At 43.3% G+C, this 23997-nt stretch overlaps 2 protein-coding genes across 2 annotated transcripts in view; both read right to left on the minus strand.

Annotated features, from left to right (window-relative positions):
* Window positions 1–309: 309 nt before the first annotated feature.
* Window positions 310–14514, minus strand: DCK (deoxycytidine kinase). The gene is made up of 7 exons (XM_081332211.1): window positions 14062–14514; window positions 10216–10331; window positions 9008–9201; window positions 4164–4311; window positions 3639–3754; window positions 2357–2456; window positions 310–1924 (listed from the first exon to the last, which is right to left on the minus strand). The coding sequence occupies exons 1-7, from the start codon at window positions 14123–14125 to the stop codon at window positions 1898–1900; spliced, it is 765 nt and encodes a 254-aa protein (XP_081188337.1). The 5' UTR covers window positions 14126–14514; the 3' UTR covers window positions 310–1897.
* A 3284-nt stretch (window positions 14515–17798) lies between these two features.
* The window catches only part of MOB1B (MOB kinase activator 1B), a 42043-nt gene continuing 35844 nt past the window's right edge, over window positions 17799–23997 (minus strand). Inside the window, exon 6 of the mRNA XM_081332214.1 lies at window positions 17799–23521. Within this exon, the coding sequence (XP_081188340.1) occupies window positions 23444–23521 (78 nt within the window). The 3' untranslated portion in view covers window positions 17799–23443. The remainder of the gene's footprint in view (window positions 23522–23997) is intronic.

Raw genomic sequence — 23997 nt, forward strand, 5'->3', positions numbered from 1 at the left:
ACACTGTTGCTGTGTGATACAGCAATTTTATGCGCAGACCAGCTGCTGGGGCTACAGGACTGGTAGAGAACTCTGACTGCTGCTTTGGCCTGAACACTCTTTATTCCATAAACATCTCGGCCAACAACATTTGAGGCTTCAATATAGAATATATTTTGGAAATATGAGCACAAAATATCACTAATTTGTTTTTAAAGTTCTCCAATCTTAGCATTTTTAAAAGGAAAAGCAGCAGAAATCCAGCTTGGATCCTAAGAATTATATTGACAAATTATTAAAGATTTATTTATATGATTAATGATACAGAAATGCATTATTTTCGATCTTTATTTCAGAAAAAAATCATTGTACAACTTTGGAGGCTAAAAACTTGGACTCGTTTGATTCTACCTAAAGAAACCATGTAAGAATAAATCTATTTCAGCGGACTACAGAATTTGATGCTTTGCACTTTTAAAACGTGAAATGGTATAGACAATAAGTTAAATCACAGCTCCTTTCCAGTACGTATTTCTCTGAGAATATAAAATGGGTCCAAGTGTTTAAAAAGAACAACTCCAAGCTTAAGTGTAATACTTAGCAATATGTTAAAATAGATAAACATGAAGCAAGAAAGCAGCTAAATAAAAATTGGCTGCAGACAGTTACATATCCTGGACCAGGGTTATCCAACCTTGCAACTTTAAGACCTGTGGACTTCAACTCCCGGAAGTTGCAAGATTCTGGTCACCTCTGCCTTAGCTTAGACTAGGGGTCTTCAAACTTGGCCCTTTTATGACTTGTGGACTTCAACTCCCAGAATTCCTCAGTCAGGCATGCTGGCTGAGGAATTCTGGGAGTTGAAGTCCACAAGCCATAAAAGGGTCAAGTTTGAAGACCCCTGGCTTAGACCAATCCAAGGTAGAGAACACTAAAAAAAAACCATGCATTTTGGGGCAACACAGGAATGATTAAATAGTCCTAATTTAGGTAATTCTGTTTGGCACCCCTGTAACTTTTGATGCATAGCTTGGCATGGCTTTCCAAGTGAAGGAAAAAGCAAGTTTGAATTAAAGGAGAAGTTATAAATGCTTTTACTTTGGCCATTTTATTCTACCGAAGGAAGTTAATAGACTATCCTAGAAAATGAGGGGTGGGGTGGGGGGTGGGATTGCCCTGGGAACAGTTGGATTCAGGATAAAAAATTCTTGATCACTTGACACAAGCAGTGCTAAACCACCACAATGCGAGTTGTGTTCCTTTTGAACATGTATGCAACACGACAACTTATAGAAAAGAATGAATGGCTGCTTTCATCGCTTACTCGACACTTGTATCCACGCCCCAAGGAAATGCTTCTGCTTTAAAATAATCTGTTTCTGATTATCTATAATTCATCTGTAACAGCCTTTTGCTAACTTACATCATGCTACAAAAAAATGTTTCGCTGTTACTCAGTGATACAATTGTGGGTCAAATGCAAGCTTGGAAACCGTTTTTTATCCCCAGCTTATAAGTGGGGAGTAGCTGCCCTATTATCAACCCACAGGAATACAGATGATTAAAAAATTAAAATAAGAGATGATCCATTATGTGATAAAATCTGACATATCCTCCAGGTTTCGCTAATTACAGAGACATCAATACATTTAACGAAGTATTTCATTCATGCTATAAGAAGAATGTGATGGTTGTTCACAGAAGTCCCCTCTTTTTGGCAATTTTTGGCAACAAATGTCCGTGCCCAGCAAAGGCTTCTCCTAAGGAACCTGCACACACAGCAAACAGAAAACCAGATCCTAGCAGTATTTAACCGTACAATATAGCTGAACCTGGTTAAGCAAAATCAGCATTGGTAAAATGAATAAATGATCCAAATGCTGGGAACACTCGGCTTCAGTTAAGATTCCTGGAAGTGCTATAATGTACTCAAAAATTCTTGGACCTGCAAAATAAAAGAGTGAAAGTAGCAGTTTAATAGACAAGCTAAATAAAAATGGGAGCTGAGATCTGAGAATATACTGAATATGCAGTTAAGGATCCATAAATATGGTGACCAGAAAATTTATTCGATAAATCTTAATTTACCCTGGGTTTGTTAGATGAATCTGCTCTCAGAAGCACTAACCAGGGTATTTGCTTAATTAGTGGTGGCGTTTAAGGACGTTATGCCAACTGGTATCTTAGGACAGTGTATGAACAATGTCCTAAAGCAGTGTTTGTCAAACTTAGCAACTTTAAAACATGTGGACTTCCAACGCCCAGAATTCTCCAGCCGGCATGGAGATTTCAATAGACACATGAAAGGAGAGAGGTCTTGATCATTAACAGAGTCACTTGGAAACATAAAAACTAGTAGTCTCTGATTAAGTTTTACCTTCTCAATCATATTTTCATGTTTGTCTCTGTTGCTTTTGAAATCTTCATTTACATCCAGCGTTAGAACGGGTACTTTTTGCAAGTAGTCAAACTCTGTTCTGTAAACAACAAAACTGCAATTTGAATTGGAAGCCTAAGAAAGGTAGACAATTTCATTCAGAAATATGTAGAAACCTTACAGCACCTGTTCTGAAGTAAGCCCCATTATACCCTTTGCTAATATGTCCATAAAAGCCAGAATTGTCGAGGCCTAGAATTCCTAATAACCACGTTAATTACAGCAATAAACAATGATAAAAGAGCTTTTAAAATTAGTAATGAAATAGGATATATTTTTAGAAATGGAAAGTCTCTAGCGATTTCCACTGGCTCAGATATTTCAACTAGCAGTTATTTATCAAACAAATTTATGTGACCATAAATCGGACAATCATTTGTCTGAAATGGTGTCGGGTTTTCTGCTTGTGCAGCGGGTTGGACTAGAAAACCTCCAAGGTCCCTTCCAACTGTTATTCTGAGATTAGACCACCTAATTCACATATTCACCTGGCTCTTTGAGCTATCTGGTCTGGACTGAGGGGTTTTAATGTTTTAAAATTATGATTTTAATTTTTGGGGGCTAGACTTAATTTAATTTAATTTTAATTTTATATTGTATTGTTTTTAAATTTTGCCTTGTAAACCGCCGTGAGTCCTTCGGGAGTAGGGCGGTATATAAACCGAATTAATAAATAATAATAAATAAATATTGCTGAGCCCACGCACCTTGCAAATTTAAAAATCCACAAAATAAAATTCCCCCCACCCCATAACAGCAGCGACTCAATATTTATTGAACAAATTTATAAGGATGCCTAACTGAAATAAAATTAGTTTAAAAGTTTTGATCAAAAATCTTCCTAGTTCACCAGGGCAGACACAATTTCCAGTGACAGCCTCAATATTTGCTCAGGGCCCAACGTCACTTCTGTTCAAGGAAAAGGTTGGCTGAGCTCTCAAAGCAAAACACTTTTGCGGGAACCCCAGCAGATGTAGCAGAAACAACCAGGGACATAGTTAGTCCTCCCAAAGGTGCTTTTTCAAAAGGCAACTGGACTTTCCTTGAAGACGTTTCGCTTTTCATCCAAGAAGCTTCTTCAGCTCTGGACATTCCGGAAGCGAAACGTCTTCAAGGAAAAACCAAGAAAATCCAGTTGCCTTTAAAAAAAACAAAACACCTTTGGGACAACCATGAGCTGGATGACTGAGAATCTCCATAGATAATCAGGGAAATAAAATACTGTAATGTCTTGTGCTGGAGCCAGCTTTCATGTTTGTAATGGAGTTTCTCCAGATATTCTATGGGAATGCCTTGTTCTTCATGTCTTCCGCGGATGTAAATCCTGTCCAAGCATTTCTAAAAAAAACAAAAAGAAAGAAAGAAAAAGGCAAGAATGGAGCAGGATTTTCAGGCGAAACTAAAATAAAACAAAATGCCACCTTCTGACAGGAAAAAAGCAACAACTTTAAAGACCAGTGTTTTAATGCTTATAAAATCAATGAAGTAAGAACAAAAAAAATCTGCAAAGGATTGTACTCTAATGCAGCGGCCCCCAACCTTTTGGGTACTGAGGACCGGTTCTGTGGAGAGAGGTTTTTCCGCAGACTGGAGGGGAGGGGGGTGATTTTGCGTGCTGCCTGCATCCCACGGATGGGGCTTTGCGGTCCGGTTTCTGACATGCCGTGGGGCTGGTGCCGGTCCACGGACCAGGGGTTGGGGACCTTTATTCTAATGTCCAGTGTATTCATAAAGCTTTATTTCTTACTTCAGGAGTAGCTCGGAGATAAATAATGCCATCCAGTTCAAGGCTTGATCCAAACTGCTGGTTTATCCAGTTGTGCCAGTCTTGATAAATAGTCCATTCCGTTTCATTCATACAATCAGACTCATATAAATTGGATGCAAAGATGTACCTTTCCAGAAACAAAAAAAAAGGAATTCAATTTAATTTCAATTATGCCAGAATGGGGGAAACATTTTATTTTGGAGCTGGAACAAAATATAATTCTGAAAAACAAAATCATTCTCACAGCCAGTTTAGCTGTTGCCAGTCCTTCACTGCCAGTTGCAATTGTGAGATGGGTGGCTACCTAAGTTGATAGAATAAATAAACTGCTATAAAGACAGGATCCTAGCTAAAATCTGGCAACTGCATAAACATTCAAGGGTAGTACTTAAAAGTAATTTATACAGATAGTCCTTGACTGACAACAGTTCATTTAGGGACTGTTCAAAGTTACACTGGAAAAGTTGACTTACGAACGTTTTTCACACTTACGAACAGCAGCAGCATCCCCATGGTCACATGATCAAAATTCAGACACTTGGCAACTGGTTCATATTTATGATGGTTGTACTGTCTCGGGATCTCGTGATCCCCTTTTGCGACCTTCTGATAAGCCAAGTCAATCAGGGAAGCCAGATTCACTTAACAACCCCTGTGACTAACTTAACAACTGAAATGATTCATTTAACAACTGTGGCAAGAAAGGTCACAAAGTGGGACAAAACTCACTTAACAAATGTCTCGCTTAGCAACAGAAATGTTGGGCTCAATTGTGGCCATAAGTCGAGGACTACCTGTATATGCACACAGGCTAAATGTATATTTGGCGCATGCTGCCTTCTCCGTAGAAAAAGAACAAGAAATAAGACAGAAGCCAACACCTCAATATTGTCTCTCTCCTATAGTCTAGATCAGTGATGGCGAACCTTTTAGAGACCGAGTGCCCAAACTGCAACCCAAAACCCACTTATGTATCGTCGGGTGCTGGGTGGGCGTGGCCCATTGGGTGGGCGTGGCTGCGGTGGTAAGGGCAGACTGGGTGGGACTAAAAATTTCAATTAATCAATTCCAACTTTGTGAGATCTTTTTTTTTCCCACGAGAAGTTGAAATTGATTGATTGAACTTTTTTTTTTTTGCACACGGCGGCGGAGGCCTAAAGCGAAAAGGTTTTATTTTATTTTATTTTATTTTATTTTTTATTTTAATTCCATTTATATCCCGCCCTTCTCCTTGTTCGTGACCTAGTGGAGAGTGAGCACGCGGACCTGGCTTGCATCACGGAAACCTGGCTAGGCCCAGAGGGTGGTGTCCCTCTGGTTGACCTCTGCCCGCCTGGTTTCCAGGTGCTGCACCAGCCTCGGGCCCATGGTAGGGGCAGAGGAGTGGCAGTAATCATCAGGGAGATCCTTAGCCCGCGGGAGACCACCGTCCCTCAGATAGTCGGGTGTGAGTCTCTCTTCCTGAGATACGGTCCGGGGGCGCATACCTTCCACCTAATCGTGCAGCGGCAGCCCTGCCTAAGCTACTCGATGTCCTCTCAGGGTTGGTGGTTGAATTCCCCAAACTCATGGTCTTGGGCGACTTTAACCTACCGTCCCTGGGAGGATCGTCCGAACTAGCTCGGGAGTTCATGGCTTCCATGGCGGCCATGGACCTGTCGCAAATAATTTCTGGACCGACTCATGAGGGAGGCCACACCCCTGACTTGGTGTTCTTATCTGGACGGTGGCGTGATGATATTGGTGGGGGCTCCACGACCGTTACGCCCCTGTCATGGACCGATCATCACCTCTTACGGCTAGACTTCCCCTTTGCCACCCCCCGCCGTGGGTGCACGGTGCCAACCAGATGGTACCGCCCCAGGCGCCTAATGGACCCTGACAGGTTCCAGGCAGCGCTTGGGAACCCACCTGCACTCCCTGCTCACAGCTCGGTGGACGCCTTAGTGGAAGCCTGGGAAGGGCAGCCACAGAGGCGCTGGACCGAGTTGTACCCCTGCGGCCCCTGACCCGGCGCAGATCCCAGCGAGCCCCATGGTTCACCGCGGAGCTCCGGGAGATGAAGCGTCGGAGACGGGGCCTAGAGAGCCGTTGGAGATCCAGTCGATCCGAATCCGACCGATTGCGACTAAGAATCCTCACCAGGTCTTATCTCGCAGCGATAAGGGTGGCGAAATCCAACTACTTTTCCACCCTCATCGCGTCCGCAGATAATCGCCCGGCTGCTTTGTTCAGAGTGACTCGCTCCCTACTGAACCAAGAGGTGAGGGAGGAACCCTTGCAGGGTCGAGCCGAGGAATTTGGTCAATATCTGTTGGATAAAATCGCTCGGATTCGAACCGGCCTGGACTCCAACTGGGCAGAGTTGGAGGAACAGGACATGGACAGTCTTGTCGACGTCACCTAGGAGGAATTTGATCCTGTGACTCCAAAGGAAGTGGACAGGATTATGAGGAGGTTGAGCTCCTCCACATGCTTACTGGACCCGTGCCCTTCCTGGCTGGCCTATGCAGCTCGAGAGGGGACACGAGGCTGGTTTCAGGCGGTCATCTCTGCTTCTCTGAGTGAGGGTCACTTCCCCGCCTCCTTGAAGGAGGCGGTGGTGAGACCTCTACTCAAGAAGCCCACCTTGGACCCAACCTCATTGAATAGCTTTTGTCCAGTCTCCAACCTTCGCTTCCTTGCGAAGGTTGTTGAGAGTGTGGTGGCGCATCAACTTCCTCAGGTCCTGGATGAAGCGGTTTATCTTGACGCGTGCCAATCGGGCTTCAGGCCGGGCTACAGCACGGAGACGGCATTGGTCGCTCTGATGAATGATCTCTGGAGGGCCCGGGACAGGGGCCATTCCTCTGTCCTAGTCTTATTAGACCTTTCGGCGGCTTTCGATACCATCGACCATGGTATCTTGCTGCGGCGCCTCAGGGGACTGGGAGTGGGAGGCACGGTTCTGCGGTGGTTCTCCTCCTTTCTCCTGGGTCGCTCGCAGTCGGTGCTGGCAGGAGGACAGAGGTCGACTCCGAGGCCTCTCGTTTGCGGAGTCCCTCAGGGGTCGGTTCTCTCGCCTCTCCTGTTCAACATCTACATGAAACCGCTGGGTGAGATCATTCGTGGTTTTGGAGTAGGGTACCATCAGTATGCTGATGACACCCAGCTTTTCATCTCAACTCCAAACAGCATCAGTGATGCCCTCGACGTGATGTCCCGTTGCCTGGAAGCGGTCCGGGAATGGATGGGGAGGAACAGGCTTCAACTCAACCCGGACAAGACTGAATGGCTGTACATACCGGCAAGCCAGGATACTCAGAACATTCCATCCCTTAACATCGGGGATGAGTTATTACCCCCTGTTGATAGGGCCCGCAACCTGGGTGTCCTCCTAGACTCACAGCTATCCCTGGAAGATCACATAGGAGCTGTGACCAAGGGGGCCTTCTCCCGGGTTCGACTGGTGCGCCAACTACGGCCTTATCTGGACCTGGATGCCTTACGTACAGTCACCCATGCTCTTGTGACCTCTTGCCTTGACTACTGTAACACTCTCTACATGGGGCTGCCCTTGAGAGCCACTCGGAAGCTTCAACTGGTGCAGAGTGCAGCTGCACGGACACTTTTGGGGGCCTCCCGATACTCCCATATCACACCTCTCCTCCGTGAGCTGCACTGTCTTCCGGTTGCCTTCCGAGTGAAATTCAAGGTGCTAACAATGACATACAAAGCCCTACATGGCATGGGTCCGGACTACCTACGGGAGCACCTTCTGCCAACGTCAACACCCCTCCGTCCTGTGCGCTCCCACAGAGAGGGCCTCCTCAGGGTGCCACCGCTCAAAGAATGTCGGCTGGTGGTCCCCAGGGGGAGGGCATTCTCAGTGGGTGCGCCAACCCTCTGGAACTGCTTGCCTACCGAAATCCGGATGGCCCCCGACCTCCGCACCTTCCGGCGCGAATTAAAAACTTACCTGTTCCAGCAGTCCGGCCTGGCCTGATAGCTCTTGGGGTCTCAGTTATTATTATTACTATTGTTTCTGACTATTGTTCAACTGTATACCTACCTTACTCTGTACACCGCCCCGAGTCCCTCGGGAGAAGGGCGGTATATAAAAACAAACAAATAGATAAATAAATAAATAAATAAATAGATAAATAAATAAATAAATAAATAAATAAATAAGACTCAGGGCGGCTTACAAGCTTAGCAGTAGCCTTCATTCTATGTATATGCCTGCTTGTTAGGGCTTTCATACACCCCCCCAAGCAGCATTATTACAAAGTCAGCTTCATTGCCCCCAACAATCTGGGTCCTCATTTTACCTACCTGGGAAGGATGGAAGGCTGAGTCAACCTTGAGCCTGGTGGGACTCGAACCTGCACTAATTGCAGGCAGCTGGTGTTACTTAAGGAGGCATTAGCCCACTGCTCCACCAAGGCTCAGTTATAAAACCCAGCTGAAGGCCTAGGACTGGGGCGATGGCGTGCGTGCCCACATAAAGGGCTCTGCGTGCCACCTGTGGCACACGTGCCATAGCTTCGCCGCCATGGGTTTACACATACAGTCCAGCCTTCCCCAAAGTACGTATGTACTCTTCAAAATTCATCTCCCAGAATTCCCTACTTAAGATGGCCATTGCTGAGAATGCTGGAAGCCGAACTTCACATATCTGGAGGTGAATTGTTCTTAACCCAATCTAGTGTCAAGAAACCAATTCCATAATTGGGAAAAAGGGGAAAACTTTTCAATTTTTTCCAAAAATTGAAAGGATGATGAGACGCAAAACTGAGGGGAGATGACTTAAAAAGACAAGTTGTCAAGAATCACACGGATACCTGTCACTATAAACTGATCGCTCAAAGAAGACCACGGCATTCTCAGCTTCTTTTAGTTTCCCTTCAAGAGATTTGAGCTGAGCCCTGATTCTGCTCAGACAGGCGTAGGCTTGAAAAGTAAAAGACCATCTCTCCGGCTTTCCGTACATCATCTGAAGGAGGTTTCCACCACTCTTTTGTGAGGCTGTCAGCTCCTGTTTAAACAGTCATCAAAATTACATGAGAATTAAAAAAATGGCTTTGTTTTAATAATAGATTTGCATGTTCTCAAATTCTGGATACACCCTGAAATTTGAGAGTTGCCTATCCACGTCATAAAACCTATCTAATATTTATTTTATTTATTTATTTATTTAGTTTCGATTTTATATACTGCCCTTTTCCCAAAGGACTCAGGGTGGTTTACAGGGCAAATTAAAACAGTGCAATGTACAAATTAAAATAAAATAAAATAAAATTAATAGCCCCCAAACAGTTTAAAATTTAAAACCATTAAAACCCCTCAGTCCAGGCCGGCTAAATCAAATAGCCAAGTTTTTAGGTCCCGGCGAAACGAACGAAGGTCGGGGGCGATCCGGAGTTCCACAGGCAGCTGATTCCATAAGGCAAGCGCGCCCACCGAGAACGCTTTCCCCCTGGGGATCGCCCGCCGGCACTCCCTGACCGGCGGGACCCTGAGGAGGCCCTCCCTGTGGGAGCGCACAGGACGATGGGAAGTGGATGCTGGCAGCAGGTGCTCCCTAAGATAATATGGAATGTAGCCGCATGCAGTATCTCAGGGGTGTCAAACTCAATTTCATTGAGGGCCGCATCAGCATTGCGGTTGCCCTCAAGGGGCCAGGTGGGTATGGCCAGGGTGGGCATGGCCTACTGGGTGGGCATGGCTAGAGTGCGTATGGCCTATTGGGTGGGCATGGCCAGCTCTACATCGTTCGCATCAAGGGTGCCTATGGGGGCCTGGGCAGTAGTGGGACAGATCTGAGGGTCTCTGGCAGAAGGAGGGTCTCTGGACCAAGGCCAAGGCAGTGGGGGCCATTCCCTCACTGTTTCCAGGATGGCTTCACGGGCCGCATGAAACCACTTTGCGGGCCAGATCTGGCCCCCGGGCCTTGTGTTTGACATGTCTGCAGTATCTTGTTCCTCCTCTGTTTTGTCTCAAAAATCTATTTCCTATTATGCCCAATCCATATAATCAATATTTATCATACCTCACAGTCATCATGGTTGTCCTGAACATTGCACCATTTTGCCACTGGCTCTGAAACAACTTCCCATTCTTCTCGGGCCTTTTTGAGAATATTGACAAAGGTAGATTTGCCTGCGGCTAAGGAACAGAAGATACTCATCAAACCAGTAAGATTCTGCAGCTGCCTTTAGAGCTTGCTACCAGTTTAAAAAAGGAATAGCTTATTTAATTTCTGTAGCCAGCGATCTCAACCAAGTGACTCTGGGTGGCGAAGAATTCCTAAAACAATTAAAAAGAGTTAAAAAAACAGTACGAAATAAATATATACGGCAGCCGAGAAAATTATAATTGTCACCAAAGCCAAGAACTTAACACTTTTGGTGCCCTAGGCCTGAGGACATAACTAGGGTTTTAAAGCCCTACAAAAGGCCAACGGGGTCAAGGCCATTCTAAGATGGGTTTGAACCAGCTCTATAATGGGATTAAAAATGTGATAAATTCTGAAGAAAAGATATTCAAAAGAGCAGGATCTACAGCAGAGGACAGCATCAGAAATCAACCTTTGTTTAGTACCCCAGGAGAGGCTATTTACATACTGTATACAAGATAGTCCCTTGCATCTACCTATAGCTTGCTTTTCAATTTAACTTAAATTTCAAAGGAGCTGCTAATGCTGACAACAATATAAGCCTTTGTAAGCCTTGCTGGTTCCACTATGTAAACGTTTCCCAAACTTTGACATTCACAGTCAAGCTTGCAAGTGTTACTCTTAGGAAAATGAATGATGCTGTGCAGCTCCTTACAGTAGGCTTTAGCAGTTTGTTTTAGCAATTTTTTGCCATTAATCTTTGACCCACCTTATATTGTTTTTCTGGACTTGTAATGTAAGCCAACCCAAAGGCACAATAGTGAGGTTGGCAGATGTAGAAATTTACAAACAAAAAGTGATGTAGGTTTTAAGAAGGTGCATTATTTATTTCTCAGACACCTACTTCCAAAGTTAAAAATATGAGTTTAGAGCAAAACTGAGCAGGAATATAGAATATTATAGAATGTTGTTTTATTATGCTGAGCTGGAATATTTCTGTGGTCATCTTCACCACCTCTCATTTTCAGCTCCAAGCTTCTCTCTCTCCTCCCTCTCTCTCTCTCTCTCTCTCTCTCTCTCTCTCTCTCTCTCTCTCTCTCTCTCTCTCTCTCTCTCTGTGTGTGTGTATTGATATGCAGGTTCTGAGGTTTTGCTTGATAAAAAAATACAGGAAAACAGAAGTTGCCTTCAAGCTTTACATTTTTATTCAGCTGAGGAAAGACGGGCTTCTCTAAATGAGAGAAGCCCTGAATGACAAGAAATCCTTGTATTTATTCTGATTACGTAAGCAATCCACCCAGCAAAGCTGATACACATAAGACAGAGATTTCACCCAGGAAGTCTGCCACACTGTAAATAAGAAGGGAGAAAGCAGAAGTAGCTAAACATGTTCCCTTTTGGGCGTTTCCCTAAAGATATCATATGTTCTCTGGTGGGTTAGGACATTGGGGGTTTTCCTTGCTGTCCTTTCATGACTCTGCATCCATGACTCTGCAAGCGCCCAAAGACAGCAGGGCCATCTGCACATTCACAATTTTCCTGGGCTCCAAGATCACTGCAGATGGGGACTGCAGCCAAGGAATTAAAAGACACTTGCTCCTGGGGAGGAAAGCCATGGCAAATCTAGACAGCACACTAAAAAGCAGAGACATCACCCTGCCAACAAAAGTGCGTATAGTCAAGGCTATGGTCTTCCCGGTTGCAACGTATGGCAGTGAAAGTTGGACCATAAGAAAGGCTGAGCGCCAAAGAATGGAGGCCTTTGAACTATGGTGCTGGAGAAGACTCCTGCGACTCCCTCAGACTGCCAGGCGATCAAACCGGTCAGTCCTAGAGGAGATCAACCCTGACTGCTCTTTAGAAGGCCAGATCCTGAAGCTAAAACTCAAATCCTTTGGCCACCTAATGAGAAGGAAGGACTCACTGGAGAAGAGCCTAATGCTGGGAAAGGTTGAGGGCAAGAGAAGAAGGGGACGACAGAGAACGAGGCGGCTGGATGGAGTCACTGAAGCAGTAGGAGTGAGCGTAAATGGACTCCAGAAGATGGTAGAGGACAGGAAGGCCTGGAGGAACGTTGTCCATGGGGTCGCGATGGGTCAGACACGACTTCGCAACTAACAACAACTGTCCGTCTAATCCTTTATATACCCATCCATCTCATGGACTCTGAACAGTCTACAATAAAAACGGAATACAAGCACATCTTAAATAACCATAAAAACAGGAAGGCCTGGAGGAACGTTGTCCATGGGGTCGCGATGGGTCGGACACGACTTCGCAACTAACAACAACAACAATGCTGTCTCCTAATTATATGTGTATGTGTGTGTGTAAAATTATTAAGAGAATAATATATGTATACACACACATATATACATACACACACACACACACACACATATAGAGAGGGGTGTGTGTTCCTCCAGGGGTTTTTATTATATGGTGGGATTTTTTTTTAATGTTGTAAGCCACCATGTATGAGCTGGGCGTAACTTAAAACATAGAATAGAATAAAACAGAATGTAGAATAACAACTTTATTGTCACTTTAAATGTACATTGATCGGCGTACGTTAAAACGAAATTTTGTCGCATACAGCTCTCAAAGCGTTGTTGTTGTTAGCTGCGAAGTCGTGTCTGACTCATCGCGACCCTATGGACAATGTTCCTCCAGGCCTTCCTGTCCTCTACCATCTTCTGGAGTCCATTTAAGCTCAGGCCTCCTGCTTCAGTGACTCCATCCAGCCACCTCATTCTCTGTCGTCCCCTTCTTCTATTGCCCTCGATCTTTCCCAGCATTAGGCTCTTCTCCAGTGCGTCCTTCCTTCTCATTAGGTGGCCAAAGTATTTGAGTTTCCAGTTCAGGATCTGGCCTTCTAAAGAGCAGTCAGGGTTGATCTCCTCTAGGACTGACCGGTTTGATCGCCTGGCAGTCCAACGGACTCGCAGGAGTCTTCTCCAGCACCACAGTTCAAAGGCCTCAATTCTTTGGCGTTCAGCCTTTCTTATGGTCCAGCTTTCACAGCCATACATTGCAACTGGGAAGACCATAGCCTTGACTATACGCACTTCTGTTGGCAGGGTGATGTCTCTGCTTTTTAGTGTGCTGTCTAGATTTGCCATGGCTTTCCTCCCCAGGAGCAAGCGTCTTTTAATTTCTTGGCTGCAGTCCCCATCTGCAGTGATCTTGGAGCCCAGGAAAACAAAATCTGTCACTACCTCCATTTCTTCCCCATCTCTTTGCCAGGAATTGAGAGGGCCAGATGCCATGATCTTGGTTTTCTTAATGTTCAGTTTCAACCCAACTTTTGCACTCTCCCTCAAAGTGTAACCGCCTCCAATAAACGAGGCATAAACACGACCCACAGAAAAACATAATAAAAAATGATAAACCATCACGAGAATAATAACTCAGTGGAAAGAAAGAAAAAAAAGAAAAGAAAAGAAAAGAAAAGAAAAGAAAGCCACCCATCGGCTTCAATTCCCGACTTCCGTTTCCAATGAAGGAAGTAAGTGCCAAATCAGCCGGGCAGACTCGGCGGCGGCGGCTGCTGACTCAAATCGAGAGACGTTGACGCTTTCGCAGGGGTCTTCAAACTCGGCCCTTTTATGACTCGTGGACTTCAACTCCCAGAATTCCTCAGCCAGACACATTGGCTGAGGAATTCTGGGAGTTGAAGTCCACGAGTCATAAAAGGGCCAAGTTTGAAGACCCCAGCTTTAAACATCGACCGAGGAAGCCGCCCTCTGAACGAGCGAGCCGTTTGCCCCGACGGCTTACCTATGTTGCCCTCGATGGCGATCCTCTTCACGCCGGCCCGGCTTCGCTTGGGTGGGGTTGCCATGGAAACGGCCGGCCGGTATCCTCAACGGAGCTCCCCCCCCCCTCTCAGAAAGCAACGGCAACGCAGGAAGGCCAAAAAAGCGCGGGAACGCACTTCGCCGGCTACGTCAGACGCCGCCGCCGCCGCCGCTTTAATTCTTCCCTCGCCGGCGTTCGAATTTGGCGCGGGAGGGGGAGGGGGTGGTGGTCGATCGAGGTTGCGCAACCAGTGACGTCACGCGAAAGCCCCGCCCGACTTTGGCCCCAGTTTTTCCGCCTTTCCCCGCTCGAGGCTGCCGCCTCTTTCAATCGAGGCTTTGGCTTTGGCTTACGGGGGCCCGAGAGGGTCAGAAAAAGGCGCGGTGTGGCAAGGCGAAGGCCCGTCAGCTGGAGAGCGCGGCTTCGAGAGTTAAAGAGACTCGCTCGCCGAGTCGCCGATGCCGGCTTCCAAAGCGAAAGGGAAGCTTGAAGTCGCACGCCGAGAAACGGATTCAGCCGGAAGGGAGGCAGTCGGAGCTCCGAGCGCATCGATCAAATCATGTATTGTGATGAGGTTGCCTGGAACCAGACACGCCTTCCAACCTGGACAAAATTATTTCCCTGCAAAACGGGGAAGTGTTTCTTTTTTTTAAAACCATGATTCTGTCTAGGCCAGGGGTAGGCAACCTCGGCTCTTTTATGACTCATGGACTTCAACTCCCAGAATTCCTGAGTCAGCATAGCTGACTCAGGAATTCTGGGAGTTGAAGTCCATGAGTCATAAAAGAGCCGAGGTTGCCTACCCCTGGCATAGCTGACTCAGGAATTCTGGGAGTTGAAGTCCATGAGTCATAAAAGAGCCGAGGTTGCCTACCCCTGGCATAGCTGACTCAGGAATTCTGGGAGTTGAAGTCCATGAGTCATAAAAGAGCCGAGGTTGCCTACCCCTGGCATAGCTGACTCAGGAATTCTGGGAGTTGAAGTCCATGAGTCATAAAAGAGCCGAGGTTGCCTACCCCTGGCATAGCTGACTCAGGAATTCTGGGAGTTGAAGTCCATGAGTCATAAAAGAGCCGAGGTTGCCTACCCCTGGCATAGCTGACTCAGGAATCCTGGGAGTTGAAGTCCATGAGTCATAAAAGAGCCGAGGTTGCCTACCCCTGGCATAGCTGACTCAGGAATTCTGGGAGTTGAAGGCCATGAGTCATAAAAGAGCCGAGGTTGCCTACTCCTGGTCTAGGCCAGGGGTCTTCAAACATGGCCCTTTTATGACTTGTGGACTTCAACTCCCAGAATTCCTCAGCCAGCTGGTCCTGGTCTGCTTGCCTGGATGAGGAATTCTGGGAGTTGAAGTCCACAAGTCATAAAAGGGCCAAGTTTGAAGACCCCTGGCCTAAGCAGCTTTTTGTCCACTGCAAAAAATGGGAGAAACTGCATCTAGTGTGTGTTTTTGTTTCTACCACGTCCAGAGACAACTCAAGCAGCCTGAGCATGTCAATTGCAATTCATGGACTTCCCAGGACAATTTTAAGATATATATATATATATATATATATGGACTTCAAGTCAAAAACAATGCCAAGGTTGAAAAACACTGTGGGATGCTGGCTTCCTTCAGCATGAGACTGTTGCAGGGAAACTGGGTTTGAGTTGAGTTTGTCTCCATCATGTTTCCAAACTGGTCATTATTGATGGTGCGGAATGTAGTATATGGCAGATACCTCTTCTATCTTGCTAAACAGCATTATCTTAAAGCCTCAGACTGGGATCCTGGAGGAAATAACATTCTGCAATGATACCTTTGATTGTATTAAACAATAATATCTCCAGTGTTTCTCAGCTGTGGCTGAGAACTTTTAAGAGGGGTGGACTTCAACTCCCAGAATTCCCCAGCCAGCATGTCTTGAGAAATGTTGATTTATCTACCTATCCCAGGTCCTTCTCAAGCTCAAAGAGATGGACAAAAAGGCCAAATCTAATCTGGCTGACTCTGCGACTAATCATCATCATCATAGTATTGCCTAGGAATCCATCTTGTCCTGACCATGGCATTTATAAAATAAAGGAAGGATAAAAATCAAATAAATGTGGAAAACTGCAACTTGGATGAAGAGAGAAGTAAGTGGAAAGGTGTGATAAGGAGGAGGATCTAATGTACTGGCTGAGGAATTCTGGGAGTTGAAGTCCATGAGTCATAAAAGGGCCAAATTTGAAGACCTCTGATCTAATGTGTTTTTTCCCAGAACATGAGCTGAACTGATATTTTTACCTGAACGATTATGTGGGCATGCTTCCCTCTATAAAATTCACTAAAATGTCATCACATAAAACTAGTCCTTGACTTACGACAACAACTGAGTCCAAAATTTCTGATGCTAAGCAAGACAGTTGTTAATTGAGATTTGCCCCATGTTATTTTTCTTGCCCCAATTGTTAATTGAATCACTAGAGTTGTTAAGTTAGTAATACAGTTATTAAATGAGTCTGGTTTCCCGATTGACAGATTTGTCGTAAAGGTGATCACATGACCCTGGGACATTGCAACCATCATAAATATGAACTATTTGCCAAATGTCCAAATTTTGATTATGTGGGGATGCTGCAATAGATGTGTGAAAAATGTTCATATATATTTTATTTCAGTGTAAATGTAATTTCAACAATCATTGTACAAAGTGATTGTTAAGTCGAGGACTACCTGTAATTAACACTGTTTATATATGTGTGCGTGTATGTCTCTGTGTGTGTTTGTGTCTGTGTGTGAGAGACACCCTTAGCTAATGATTTGGGGAAGGTTTAGGGCAGGGGTCTTCAAACATGGCCCTTTTATGACTTGTGGACTTCAATTCCCAGAATTCCTCAGCCAGTGTGTCTGGCTGTGAAATTCTGGGAGTTGAAGTCCACAAGTCATAAAAAGGCCAAGTTTGAAGACCCCTGGTTTAGGGTTTTCTACTGTAGTCACGCATTCAACTCTTATCATCCATCTTTCCAGACTGGAGAACACACCCACAAATATAGTAGAAATCTGTAAAATGTCTTGATTTTTGGGTGGTCCAGACTCAACCCAAAAAGTGTTGATTCCTGTATGGAACAAAATGGGGCTGTTTGATCCAGGTAGAACTAGCTGGGGAAAGAATCGTCCTCATCATCACCATCTAAAGGAATTCTACTAAAACTTTCACTCTAAATGTTATTGAAATCTGTTTCCAAATCAAAAGTGAAAGTATTCTGTGTATACTGGATAAAAAGAATCCAATCAAATGAGGTTCAAGTCCTGGTCTGTTATGTCAAGGCCAGAGGTAGGCAACCTTGGCTCTTTTATGACTTGTGGACTTCAACTCCCAGAATTCCTCAGCCAGCATGGCTAAGCATGGAAACCTCTCCCTTTCCCCTCACCGTGGCTAGCTCAGGAATTCTGGGAGTTGAAGTCCACAAGTCATAAAAGAGCCAAGGTTGCCTACTCTAGGCAAAAACACCCACACAACCTCTTTTATACAAAAACTTCATCAATCTTTTGGTAACCTGAGTTAAGGATCTGGATGGACCTGGGTTCATTTTATTGCCACTTGACTTGCTTGCAGTACAAACAGTTAACAAATCCATCTGAGGTAACTGCAGGACACCTTGGCCGAGGGGAGGATCAGATGTGCACAATGTACAGATACATACAAATCTCAGCTATTAAAAATTATAAGTATGAGAAGGGAAAAAAGCACTCATGTCAAACATAGCTATTTATTTTTCTTCTTATAAACAGCATCCATTTTCCTTACTGAAAAAAGCCTAGAATTTATATAGTTTTTCATCCCATCACTTACAACAATATGTATACATTATTTACATCTTTTCCAATATATGTGTTGCAGAATTTCAGACATCCAACTTTTTTTTTACTATTTTTTCATTAAAAAGCCGTTTTTTTCAGGTAGAACAAGGACTGATTAAGTGACTACAAACTGAAGTAAGATTGGCACAGTTTGCTTACAGTACATATTATGTTGCATTTTTAAATGATTTTTTTGTGTGTGTCCAGCATCTGCTATTATCTTTTTCTCTCTGATAAGCAGCTACCTTCCCCCCCCCCCACCCTTTAATAGAGAGGGTGTCACCGAGGCAGGTCAAATTTCCATCCCTAATGCAGCATAAATTCTAGCACACAGGATCCGCTTAATTTCATCAGCAGAATCAAATGGCAAGGCTTTTTCCAAAGCTGCAGTATTTTGCCCATGTAATTACGTTTCCTTGCCGGAAACATGGAATGTTAACCAAAATCTCCTTGTGTCTCCTGAGATGTGCTTAAATTTTGAGTTGCCCAGAGATGCAAGTTCAGAAAAGCTTCAGGTTGATTCTGCTGGTTGTAAATACTCTCCAACAGGCAGGAACCAATTGCCACCACAGATCCTTTTCAAAGGCTATACTAAGGAATGACCATTTTTCCTGGGATTTTCTCTACTCTTTACCAAGAGAGTACAGAAAAAAAAATTGCTCCTATATTTTTCTAATGTGCTGCACGAAGAAGGACCTGGGTAGATCTATCTAGGTCAGGGGTCTTCAAACTTGGCCCTTTTATGACTTGTGGACTTCAATTCCCAGAATTCCTCAGCCAGCTTGTCTGGCTGAGGAATTCTGGGAGTTGAAGTCCACAAGTCATAAAAGGGCCAAGTTTGAAGACCCCTGATCTAGGTACTGGAAGGAACCCAGTTTTTTCGCAAATCTGTTTTCCCTTCACTACATATTCAAAAGCATTGATTCTCGTGACAATACTTAGCAACGACATCAGTGAGTAAATTCAAAAACGGAACCAAATGACATTTCAAAAGATTTTGTGTTCCAAATAACCTAGTAATAAGTGTACAAAAATAATGAGTACAGTTTAGTGGCTATAAAAAAATCGATTTCCCCTAAAAATACATTAATCTATGAAAGAACTATTGAAAGGACAGTGCTCTTGGGAAAGAAAATCAGCAAATAAAGCATCTTAAAACTGGAGATAATTCTGCTACCGCAGGAGAGAATCATGCTTTAAAAAGGAAGCACATGTGTACAATGGACATAAATGGAAATATACCTCTAAAGGGGCTACTGGTTCTAGAAATGCAGTTTAGGAAAACCCAAATAGTTCTTGCCTATTCAGAAATGAAATTTATCCCTCCCTTCCCTGCATAAAATGCATTAAGTAACATGAGAGCATTGCAGTTGAAAAACTGACAGGTCCAACTTCATATTACAATTTTAAAATGGCCATTCTGGCATTTCACCTACACTTTAGTATTTGGGGAGAAAAATACATGTCTTAAATTATTTTCCAAACAAATCAACACACACATTTCCACCCCACCCCCACCCCACCCCGCTTCAGAAAAATAATCTTTATATGGAAATCTAAGAAAAGGCTTTCGGACATGGGAATTAAAAAAAATAAATAAATAAGACCAGCATATAGCAGCATTGGCTTTTTGCCTCTGGGATAAGTTTGAGAGAGTGGTGTCAATTCTAAATTCTTAATGGAGCCTCTAGTTCTATAAGATTACCAGTGAATATTCAAAATTCTCTCTTGCATAGTAAGCTGTTAAAGAAATGTTGGCAAGCAGCTGAAAAGGGGGAATTTCCCTTTGGAAAGTTATTTCTTTAAAAGCCCACATAACTACTGCTGGACAAAGAGTAGGATACTTTTATACTTGCACAATTAGCATGAATCCCTGACGTGGATGTGTGAAGTAGGCCTGTAATTTCTAGGGCCAGGATAATAAAAACTTTTCTCCCACCAATGTCAATTCTCTGAATTAAATCAATCACTGGCTCAAGAAAACAGAACACAGCTTGGGTTTTAGGATGCTTACGACCATCCGACTTGGTCAGCCTCATCTAATTAAGGTAGGTTACCTGTGCTAGTGGGTAACCAAGACAAAAGAGCAGACTGACAGGTGATACAGAGAATGGAGCCAGTTCGGACATTTTAAGGCTATTCCTTCTTCATGGAAGGAACACAAGTGTTCATTAATGGCTGGTCATAAGGAAAAAAAATAAGTGCCTGCCTAACACAGGGGTCTTCAAACTTGGCCCTTTTATGACTTGTGGACTTCAACTCCCAGAATTCCTCAGTCAGCGTGCCTGGCTGAGGAATTCTGGGAGTTGAAGTCCACAAGTCATAAAAGGGCCAAGTTTGAAGACCCGCCCTGGCCTAACATTTGGTATCAGAAAAAGGCATACGATTTCTAACACGGTGTCCTTTTAAAATGAAAAGGCTAGATTCCAGGCTGTGACTTTTTTTTTTAATAATACTACAGTGTTCAATTTTCAAAATCTGTATTCCGCTGAAAGATCAAGGAAGCTTTTCTGTTTGCACTGTAACACACTTTTAAACAGTATTTTTCAAGATCACCAGAGCAATCCCACTAAAAGCGTCTAGTGCCGATCAAATAATCACTGTCTTATTATTGTCAATGCTTCAATCTTCAAGGCAATAAGAAGAGTTGAACCAACAGCCCTCTTTGTCAACCATCTCCAAGTGTTTATCATTCAAGAAGGAAATTGGCAATGAATGGAGTCCACGTTTGTCATCATTGTTTCCAATGAGTCCCTTAAATTTTAAGATTAAAATTATGGGAGATCATTATGGCCAAGCTATATTGATTCTAATTAAACCTTATTTTGAGGTCTTACACATTTCAAGATCCAGACAGGTTAAGAGGATACCTAGCATTTTTCTTCCTTTTATTTTTAACAGATATCTTTTAGGAGTGGTTAAAATTGCTAGATGGAGATTGGGGATATTTAAAATTCTAATAGCAGTCCTAACCTCTAAACTGCTTTCAGCATCACAGCTTTGAACAATTTTTTTCCCCATTAGCAATGTAAACTTTCAAATTCAAGGTTCAGCAATCAGGACTGTGAATCTGACTTCTAAAATTAAATATTGATAAAACTGTATTATGAACATCAGGATCAAATCTGGTTAAGAAACATTGCCAAGATTTTGATTACGGTACTCGGTTTTTAGTAGATCCCTCGGAAGAACTATCATTATTAATGTCTACCAGGTTATAAGGGTCAAGAATACAGCTAGATAATGTAACCACAGTAAATTTGTATTTTTCCTCCTCATATGACTATGTTTAATTATCTAGTTCTCAGGCAAAAGACATCCTGTGTATGCCTTTTATCACTTCAGTTCTTAAAAGTATCTGAAAGGTATATATAATGTCAGAGATATATAATAAAAGAAACTGTTCTGTGTATTAGACTTTTAAGATATTCATGGGCGTTAAATATTATTAGTTTAATGGACACATAGTATATGCTCATGTAATTTTAGCTAATCCCAATGATAATGTGAAAAGTGGGCTTCAAGGTTAGGATCTAAGGATACATGGAGTAATTTGTGTGTGTCAATCAAACCCTGGAAAATGTGGTGAAGCAGACAAAACGTGACATTCCAGAAAAGTTAAAAAAAATAAAAAATGGGAATTTTTGGATTTAATGCTCAAACCACTGGTAAGTTTCAGCTGCCCTGGCCTTTAGAACAATAGCGGATGATTATCAACAGGAATTATCCCAAATGCCAAATATTCTATGATAAAGGATATGAAGAGAGAGGAAAATCAGCAAAACAACATTGACAATTTTATCAAAATTGGTCTCCAATTATCTTAAATGCCCATCCGCTCAAAATTCCAAAATATCATTGCACTTTTCTATCACGTTACAAGAGATAAATAGGTAAAGGTCAAGGTTCCCCCGCACACACGTGCTCGTTGTTTCTGACTCTAGGGGCCGGTGCTCATCTCCATTTCAAAGCCGAAGAGCCAGCACTTGTCCGAAGACGTCTCTGTGGTCATGTAGCCGGCATGACTAGACACCAAAGGCGCACGGAACGCTGTTACCTTCCCACCATAGTGGTCTCTATTTTTCTACTTGCATTTTTACATGCTTTCGAACTGCTAGGTTGGCAGAAGCTGGGACGAGTAACAGGCGCTCACTCTGCTACGTGGCACTCGGGATTCGACCCGCCAAACTGCCGACCTTCTGATCGACAAGCTCAGCGTCCTAACCCACTGAGCCACCACGTCCCTCAAGAGATAAATGCTTTCCCTTATAACATTCTTGTTCAATTGAGATTACAAAGGGACTCCGGATTTAGGAGGCATGAAATGGAAATGTAAACTGCTAAGCAGACTGAGACAATTTCTCTTATTAAAAGCTGAAATACTAGGATGCTTTGTCTCCATTTTTTAAAATAACCACGGTAGATTTATAAATATTTCCCTTTATGTTAATATTATTGTTCCTTGGAAATGGCTTCCCTCTTATTTTGACTAGATGCCACTGAAGGATTCTCAATTTAAAAGACAGGGAAGTTTTTAGTTCAATTTGATAAAGCACTGGCTGAAAAAAATAATAATCCTACTGGTAGATCAAAATGAGTTAAAATCTTGGCAGAATGTATATTGTCAAAAGTAATGCACCCAGTATCATTCTTGGCCCTTACAATATTGAAGATGTGTTAGATCAGGTGTCCTCAACTTTGGCAACTTCAAGACTTATGGACTTCAACTCCCAGCTGGCTGAGGAATTCTGGGAGTTGAAGTCCACAAATCTTAGCCAAGGTTGGAGACCCCTGTATTAGACGGGTAGCTCAGTATGTTATTAAAAAAAAGAGAGCCACTCATTGACTTTTCTTCACCAACCTATGTTCACTTCTAAAGTCATTGCTTTCTCTTAAAGATTGGAGATCACTGACAGACATTATGGCTTTTAGAAAAGGCTTGCACATATTAATCACATATAACAAGTATTAATAAATGTCCTGGGTAGCTATTTGTGTTTTGTGTTTCCAGCAGTGTTCTTTGTATGTGCTTTGTACCTCAGAAGAGAATCTACCAAGGCACTTAGAGAAGATTAAATCTCTTTTTAAGGACCTTCTGAGAAAGATGTACAGCTGGCAATCCTGCACTTTCCAACTAGCAGTGTCACATTTCCCAACAAGCGTGTCTTTTTTCCTTTATTAACACACAACATCTGCTTAAAAATTAACAAGAACAATGAACAAGAACAGAAAACCATTTACTGTGTCTCTCTCTCTCTTTGTGTGTGTGTGTGTGTGTGTATCTCACTAAGTGAAAGAGGTTTCACTAAGAAAAGCAAAGAGAATGGATCTAGGTTGCTTGAAGTAAAACAGAAGTTTCCTTTCCTTTCTAAAACGAACAAACATAAGGTTGCAAACCTCCACACACTTACTCAGGAGTTAAAAGTCCCCTGGAACTTAAATGCGTGGAGAATTTCAGCCCACATCCCTAAAACCCCACATGCCTGCTTAAAGAAAACAAAAACAGAAACAAGATTTCCATAATTCCATGTTCGCTTATCTGTCCTTGGAAGTGAGTTTTTCAATCAGTTCTTGCAGTGGAGCAAGCTCTCTTCTTTCTATAAGGTTAAATTCCTGTGGGAGGGAGAAATAAAATCAACATCTCAATCCGATGGGAAGACGACGTTCAATCGCTGAAAGCAAAATCACTTTATGGGGAGATTAGGGAGGAAAAAAAAACAGGCCTTCTAGGAAGGAAGGAAGGAAGGAATTTTCTACCGAAAAATCCTGCCTCTCAGGAATGCACTTTTACCCATATCTTGTGGCATGCACAGATAGCCAGAAATTATCTCTTGTGGTTTCAGGAATTCCCTAGCTAAAATCCCACAATGCGTCCAAACCTCTGGTGCAGTTTCCACTCTGTTCTAACCAAAGCAGATAAAAATCAGTGAAGAGAAATAGATGTAACTTTCACTGCCCTGCCTACACTTCTGAGCTGAATGATGTGAAACAAGAACAAGCTGGTTTGCAGGCTACAGGTGGTCCTTGACTTAAAACTGTAAGGAAGCCTGTTCATTATGGTTGTAAGTTGCAATGGTCATAAAGCGGGT

Source organism: Vipera berus (genome assembly GCF_964194415.1).
Source record: "Vipera berus genome assembly, chromosome: 7".
In the NCBI taxonomy this organism is placed as follows: domain Eukaryota; kingdom Metazoa; phylum Chordata; class Lepidosauria; order Squamata; family Viperidae; genus Vipera; species Vipera berus.

Excerpts from the sequence above, each read along its gene's own strand:
- DCK (XM_081332211.1), bottom strand. The coding sequence starts at position 14,125 with ATGGCAACCCCACCCAAGCGAAGCCGGGCCGGCGTGAAGAGGATCGCC. Across the intron at positions 9,202-10,215 it reads ACAACCATGATGACTGTGAG|GAGCTGACAGCCTCACAAAA; the intron begins GTATGATAAATA and ends CTGTTTAAACAG. Across the intron at positions 3,755-4,163 it reads ATCTCCGAGCTACTCCTGAA|AAATGCTTGGACAGGATTTA; the intron begins GTAAGAAATAAA and ends TGTTTTTTTTAG.